Genomic DNA, 7,784 nt, shown 5'->3' on the forward strand with positions numbered 1-7,784 from the left:
ATCTATCCCCATTTTAAAATAATGATAATTACAATATTTGATTAAAATAACTTATTAATTAATTTTGCCAAAAGATACAACCGTAATGCGAGTGGAGACTGAAGTGACAACAGGAAGGAGGATTGAACCAATGAAGGAATGCCAAGTCATCGATGGAAGTTTTCAATTTCCATTTTTCTGTTATGTATTTAAAAATAGTTTAGTTAAGCGTATCGTAATCTGGCAGGATCGTACCACGAAATTTCCTCATATACACTCTAATCACAAACAGCATCTTTTTTAAACTCTTAATTAATAGTCCTACTAATCAGCATTAGCCACGCACCAGACTAGAGTGAGGAAGTGCGACCACAAATTGGTTAGCTTACTGGGCAAGCACGTTCTACGATGCGTGAGCCCTTCATTTGTTAGAACCTCTCTCTTCATGCTTTTTCTTTTTCTCACTTTCAGTTCTCACGAGAAACCAGCGCCTCTTCCCCTCATCCGAGAGCGACTCAATAAACCTCGCGTTTTCTCAACACTCAAACCACATACACCACGCGCCCTTTAGTTTTCACGATCACGCAATCGATTTTCCCTTCCATAAAGCCCTGTCGTTTGAGTTCCTTCGAGGTAGTTGCTACTCGTACGTAACTCGCTTTTAGGGTTTTCGATTGGATCGCTGCATCGGTAGCTTGATTGATTTCACCGTGTTTTGCTTCCATTGTTTTATGAATTAACTGGGAGAAACAATTTTTTAATCGAGAAATTGTTTTCTCCGAGTTTATTTTGACCGGATCTGAATGGGGAAGGGAGGCGAAGATTATGGAAGAAGAGAGAAAGCGAGTTCTGAGACTTCAGACCGTGAAATCTTCAAAGCGTGGGCCAAGGACGTGCGTGAATGCGAGGAACACTATAAGGTGAGTGTGAAAAGGGGGTTGAGTCACGACGAGGTTGAGAATCGGCGCAAGATCTATGGCTTGAATGAGTTGGAGAAGCACGAGGGCCAGTCCATATGGAGTTTGATTCTTGAGCAGTTCAACGATACCTTGGTTCGGATTCTTCTCGCCGCCGCCATCATATCCTTCGTACTGGCTTGGTACGACGGCGATGAAGGCGGTGAGATGGAGATTACGGCGTTCGTGGAGCCTCTGGTGATATTCCTGATATTAATTGTAAACGCAATTGTTGGGGTATGGCAAGAGAGCAATGCGGAGAAAGCACTTGATGCGCTGAAAGAGATTCAGTCGGAGCACGCCGCCGTTATTCGAGATGGGGTGAAAATCCCTAGTTTGCCGGCGAAGGATCTCGTGCCTGGTGATATTGTGGAGCTTAAGGTTGGGGATAAGGTGCCTGCAGATATGCGGGTTGTGGAATTGATCAGCTCCACTCTGCGGTTGGAGCAGGGTTCCTTGACTGGAGAGAGTGAAGCGGTGAACAAGACAAACAAGCCGGTTGCTGAGGATGCTGATATTCAAGGCAAGAGGTGTATTGTTTTCGCCGGGACCACTGTTGTTAACGGGAATTGCATTTGCTTGGTCACTCAGACTGGCATGGAAACCGAGATTGGGAAGGTGCATAAGCAGATACACGTGGCGTCTCAGAGTGAGGAGGATACACCCTTGAAAAAGAAGCTTAATGAGTTTGGAGAGAATCTAACCCTGATAATTGGATTGATATGTATTTTGGTTTGGCTTATTAATGTAAAGTACTTCCTTACATGGGATTATGTGGATGGGTGGCCGAGAAACTTCAAGTTTTCATTTGAGAAGTGTACCTATTACTTTGAGATTGCTGTGGCGTTGGCTGTAGCTGCTATTCCAGAAGGTTTGCCTGCAGTCATCACTACCTGCCTTGCTCTAGGTACACGCAAGATGGCCCAGAAGAATGCCCTGGTTCGAAAGCTACCGAGTGTGGAAACGCTGGGTTGTACGACTGTGATTTGTTCGGATAAAACTGGTACATTGACTACAAACCAGATGGCTGTGTCAAAACTAGTAGCTTTTGGCCATAAGGTGGACAATCTGCGAGCCTTTAAGGTGGAAGGAACTACATACAATCCATCTGATGGTCAAATAGAGGACTGGCCAACAGGTGGATTGGATGCTAATCTTCAGATGATAGCGAAAATAGCTGCAGTTTGTAATGATGCTGGAGTCACACAGTCAGAGCATAAGTTTGTCGCCCATGGAATGCCTACCGAAGCTGCATTAAAGGTGTGGCGTCTTATGTTCTTTAGCTTATTTTTCATGTATAGTTTGCAATTTACCGCTGCATGAACTATATTTTGAAATAATTACTTATAGCACTAGCTTAGCGGCATGAAATCAGCGATGCTTTATATATTTGGGTTATTTCATTCTAACCCCATCCATACGAACTAATTCATTTAGCCAGTAAAGGTGTTTGACATTTTTTTGCTCTCTCCTGTGACTCTAGGTTTTGGTAGAGAAGATGGGCCTTCCTGAAGGATCCGAGCATAATGGATCAGCAAGCACAAGTACCTTGCTACGTAAGTTTACTTTTCTTTCAAAAAATTAATTTGTGGTGATTTACCAAAGCAAATAATTTGATGTCTCATTTGAATATACCCGAACCACTTTCTAAATGAGTTTTTTGAATTTAGTTTTATAATGGGAGGGAAAATAAGATTGTCATTCTTTATTTAAACACTTCAAGCAATTTGTAATTTATCTCTTTGATCAATAGGCTACTTCCTGTAATGTACTCTTTAGAAAGACCATGAATATGAGACGAAAAAGTGTGCTGCATTGTATTGTGAATTAGTAATGAAAAAATGTATTCCTAAATGTAATGAACGTACTTTACCTTCAAATTGTAATCAGGTTGTTGTCAATGGTGGAATGAGCATGACCGGCGGATTGCTACTCTTGAGTTTGACCGAGATAGGAAGTCAATGGGTGTTATTGTGGACTCTGGTGTAGGTAAAAATTCGCTGCTAGTTAAGGTATGTCTTTCTGTCACTTTTTTTCCTACTTGAAAACTTCATCTAGATTCATTTTCAATTTTTGTATTATGTATCTATTCTATAATTGCAGAATTATATTTGCTGAATGGTCATACTTTGTATTATAGAAATGTATAAAATTTTTACCATGTGATTTCTGTAAGACTACTTGTTTCTCCGAAATAAAATACGCCACTCATTTTTATTTGGGGAAGGCTTTTTATTCTTCCCCTGAAATATGGTTATTTATACTGAAACTAAAGCTAAAAATTACTCATGGTATCACTATTTATTAATAAGTTGTATTATGATTATACTGTCTTAACTAAATAAATAATATCCTGAGTTTCTAAAATGCACCTTAGTCTAGGGAATATGAATTACGTGTCTTGGCAAAACTGATCTAATACTATGTTATTCATACCAGTTCTGTACAACAAAGTTCTATTGAATGAACGAATGATGTTTTATAAAATTCAATTCTGACCTGGTGTTTATGACCAGCTCATTCTTCTTCTCCTTTACCTTCTCATTTTGCCTCAATAACTATATCCTTTGGACAGTTTCTGTTGCTATATCTATACATGAGCCTACACATGCTTCTGTTCTTTCTGTTTCTGCTTTCCTTTTTTCTCACTGATGGGAAATATTTGAACTGACATTTGTCCCTAATATTTGATAGGGTGCGGTGGAAAATGTGTTGGACAGAAGCTCTAAAATTCAGTTGCGTGATGGTTCTATTGTGAAACTAGACGATAATGCTAGGAATCTCATATTGCAAGCCCTTCATGAAATGTCAACTAGAGCATTGCGCTGCTTGGGATTTGCATACAAGGATGAGCTCACTGCATTTGAAGACTACAATGGTAATGATGATCATCCGGCTCACCAGCTTTTGCTTAATCCTTCAAACTATTCATCAATTGAAAGTGAACTTATTTTTGTTGGCTTGGTTGGATTGAGGGTAAGTTTTGATTTTTCATTTTATATTTCATGCTCTGTAACTCATCATATCTATTTTGTGTGGTAACTTTGTGAAATTGAATATTGAATTGTGTGTAGGATCCACCTAGGGAGGAGGTATATCAAGCAATTGAAGATTGCCGAGCAGCTGGAATTTGTGTTATGGTAATAACTGGAGACAATAAGAACACTGCTGAAGCTATATGCCGTGAAATAGGTGTATTTTCACCTGATGAAGACATTAGTTCTAGAAGTTTAACAGGCAAAGATTTTATGGAAGTGCGTGATAAAAAATCCTATCTGAGACAGAGTGGTGGGCTTTTGTTTTCAAGGGCTGAACCTAGGCACAAGCAAGAAATAGTGAGGCTGCTCAAAGAGGAAGGGGAGGTGGTGGCCATGACTGGGGACGGTGTTAATGATGCACCAGCCTTGAAGCTTGCAGACATCGGTGTTGCAATGGGCATTGCAGGAACAGAGGTATTTTTGTTTTCCATTATAATCATGTTGTGGGTTAGTTCAACTTGTAAGTAAATATTCGTGATTGATGTGAGCTTTCTAATTGAAGATAGTGATCTTGAAAATGCTTGGTGTTTTGATGCAAATCAAAAGAATTAGGTGTTATCTCACTGGCTGATGGTTGTAATTGGTTAGATTAAGGAACACCTATTAATTTTACTATTTTCTATCAGGCCACTGAGTCTCTTTTATCTTATTCTGATCCAATCTAGGTGGCCAAGGAAGCATCAGATATGGTGTTGGCAGACGATAATTTTAGTACAATTGTTGCTGCTGTTGGTGAGGGTAGATCTATCTACAATAATATGAAGGCTTTTATCAGGTGATTCCATTTGTCCTTAAATTTATCATCACTCACAAGATGATGTGGTTACCTTACGATAGGCTTTTACACCATTGGAGGTCCGTGCTTTGATTGGCAATTGACATATATTGTCTAACTTAATGATTGGTTGGTTTTAAAAAAAATAAAAGAGTAGAAATGCCTTTGATAAAGGATAATTAGGTATGTATCTCTTTCAATCTTTGATTAGTTTATAGTTAAGAAAAAGGGGACATGCCTTTGACATTAAGTTTCTTTTTATCCTCTTCTTTGCACTAGGTTTCTTTGTAGGGATTGTAACAAGAATGAGCTATGTCTATACTGGCTGCACTTTTCTATCAATTTTCATTTATAACTTTGATATTGTTCCTATGAATTTCAAGTAAACAAAAAAAAAATTATAGAAGATAAGATTGAATGGAGTTATGGATCACATTCTGCCCCTCAACATTGTTTGAAACATTGGAGGCTGTAATTTTTGACTAAGAGGTTGTTATTAGTTTGGTTTAATCTGGATTCTGGAGCATTGTTGATTTTATTTTTGCCTTTTAACAAGTTAACAACCCTAAAGTGCATACTTCTGAATTTCTTAATTGCAAAGCTTTCAAAATTTGGAGAGGCATTGCATGACTTCCCATATACATAATATAATTTGTAATTGATATGTAGTACTCGTGTTATCTACTTTTATTAATTACCTATATATGCTGCTGTTTTAAGAATCATCTCAAATGATAAAAGTTATAGTTTATATTATCTTCTAATTGAAATTAAATTTGCAGGTATATGATCTCTTCCAATATTGGTGAGGTTGCTTCTATATTTTTAACAGCTGCACTAGGTATTCCTGAAGGATTGATACCCGTCCAACTTCTGTGGGTCAATCTTGTCACTGATGGGCCCCCTGCAACAGCTTTGGGATTTAATCCTCCAGATAAGGATATAATGAAGAAGCCTCCGCGTCGCAGTGATGACTCACTAATTAATTTGTGGATTTTATTCCGCTATCTGGTAATTTGCCTTTTTCCTCTTTCCTTTTGTTTGCGCACTTGCACCCTTTGTTGAGCTTTATGTTTCAAAAGCTGATAATTTATGTGGATTTGCTTATCCCTAATCTTCTCCCTGTTATACTTCACAGGTTATTGGAATTTATGTTGGATTAGCTACAGTTGGTGTCTTCATCATATGGTATACACATGGTTCCTTCTTGGGTATTGACCTTAGCGGGGATGGGCATACTCTGGTCACTTACTCCCAACTAGCCAATTGGGGTCAATGCTCCACGTGGCAGAACTTTACAGCTTCTCCATTCACTGCTGGTGCAAAAGTTATCTCTTTTGACAATGATCCTTGTGACTACTTCCAGACTGGTAAAGTCAAAGCTATGACACTGTCCCTTTCTGTGTTGGTAGCCATTGAAATGTTTAACTCTCTCAATGCCCTATCTGAAGATGGAAGCCTTTTGACGATGCCTCCTTGGGTCAACCCTTGGCTTCTTTTGGCAATGTCTATATCATTTGGTCTGCACTTTTTAATCTTGTACGTGCCATTCTTAGCACAAGTATTTGGTATTGTGCCCCTGAGCTTCAATGAGTGGCTTTTGGTTTTGGCTGTTGCATTTCCCGTCATTCTAATTGACGAGATTCTGAAATTTGTGGGAAGGTGTACAAGTGCGTCTCAAGCATCAAGTGCAAGATCAAAGCAAAAATCAGAGTAGACACGTACTGTAGTCATTAGAAAAGTTGCTCAATCCTTCAGCGTTATGAAATTTGTTATACTTGGGACTGAAGAGGCGCCCTCAACTCCAATTAATTTTAATCTAGTGCTATTTTAGGCTTCTCTGTAGTCTTCATCCCATTTTATAACGAGGGATGGCTGGGCTTGCATTGGGTGCACTATATGTTGCTTCTTTTAATTTTTTTATAATCTTTTTGCTCTTGTTCGTTGAACTTTTTCAACATTTTCAAAATGAAAGGGGAAAACCTGCAATTTCTTTTTCGGATTTATGTTCCTGGTAATGCTCTGCGTTCTTGTTGACTTGGTTTGTTTGAATCGTTTGCTAAGACGGATAATCTTTATTAACCCTAAAACTGGAAGAGAGAAATGTTATCCTACTTGTCCTTGATAGTGGTGGTTATGCAACCGAATAATGTTTGGGATTTGGAGGGGCAAAAAGAAGAGGCAATTTTTTTCTTATTTAATTAATATTTTCTAATCTTATTCTTTTAAAATAAAAATAAAATAATGTAATATTTTAATTTTAATGTATTAGTTTTTTTTTTTCTTTAATGGACATTTTATAACTATTGATTAAAATTAAAAAAAATTGATCCCTCCTCCAATACCGCATTCTATTGAAAATCGATGGAAGGGCTCCTCGAGGGAATTAGAATCAATGGGGTCACCGTACAAACAGGAGGAAATATAATCGAAAGGCCTGTGCATGTTTGAGCACGATTTGCTTCTAATAATTATCTCGTCGGCACTACCTATTCCCATCGGGAATAAGAATAAAGCGCAGTTTCGTACTTAGCAATCAAAATGGAATCGCAACTTTTAATTTCACGTTGCTTGTGTTCATAGTGAATGAATACCCCATCGGTACACGTTAAAAAAACCCCCTTCTTTCTACTATGATTGCGACAGGCAACAAATAACATTGAACGAGTAATGCTGCTATATAGTACCAAGAAAAATCGCTATAAAACGGAACGAAAGAACGTGGATATATATTAACAGTCAAATATTAAGTTAAAAAGTAACAACTTTAAAATTGATGGAAATCACACGGTCATGATCATCGCGCAGACTATTGGATTCTTACAATCCATGTTCAGATTGGCTCATTTTTTTGGTGTATCAGAAACAAAAAGATGGGCTCATTTTGGATGGGCTCATTTTGGACCTAGCTGGAGTTCAGAAGTGTAAAACACTAAAACGCAATAATCTTACATACAGTTAACCAAATAAATAAATAATAATCTATCTTTCTTCCAAACGAGGGGCTAATTTTGGACCCGACAAGTCATATTTTAA

The 7,784-nt window shown here is 38.0% G+C and overlaps 1 protein-coding gene across 2 annotated transcripts; it reads left to right on the plus strand.

Moving 5' to 3' along the window:
- The first annotated feature begins 221 nt into the window (after positions 1-221).
- On the plus strand, positions 222-6,750 carry LOC113863818 (calcium-transporting ATPase 4, endoplasmic reticulum-type-like). Of its 2 annotated transcripts, XM_027497542.1 has the most exons (9): positions 339-2,195; positions 2,419-2,491; positions 2,826-2,947; positions 3,630-3,911; positions 4,010-4,387; positions 4,639-4,748; positions 5,531-5,759; positions 5,887-6,118; positions 6,200-6,746. In XM_027497542.1, exons 1-9 carry the CDS (start codon positions 783-785, stop codon positions 6,463-6,465), a joined length of 3,105 nt encoding a protein of 1,034 aa, XP_027353343.1. In that variant the 5' UTR covers positions 339-782; the 3' UTR covers positions 6,466-6,746. The 2 variants fall into 2 exon arrangements, with proteins under 2 accessions (XP_027353342.1, XP_027353343.1); XM_027497541.1 differs by having other exon boundaries at positions 222-2,195; positions 5,887-6,750.
- The last annotated feature ends 1,034 nt before the right edge of the window (positions 6,751-7,784 follow it).

The sequence above is a fragment of the Abrus precatorius genome, unplaced genomic scaffold, assembly GCF_003935025.1.
Source record: "Abrus precatorius isolate BTA unplaced genomic scaffold, Abrus_2018 Scaffold3, whole genome shotgun sequence".
Classification (NCBI taxonomy): domain Eukaryota; kingdom Viridiplantae; phylum Streptophyta; class Magnoliopsida; order Fabales; family Fabaceae; genus Abrus; species Abrus precatorius.

Bases quoted from the DNA above. Each gene is read 5' to 3' on its own strand.
- LOC113863818 (XM_027497541.1), top strand. From the start codon at position 783: ATGGGGAAGGGAGGCGAAGATTATGGAAGAAGAGAGAAAGCGAGTTCT. The intron at 2,196-2,418 runs GTGTGGCGTCTT...CTGTGACTCTAG, and splicing joins CTACCGAAGCTGCATTAAAG to GTTTTGGTAGAGAAGATGGG. The intron at 4,749-5,530 runs GTGATTCCATTT...TTAAATTTGCAG, and splicing joins AATATGAAGGCTTTTATCAG to GTATATGATCTCTTCCAATA.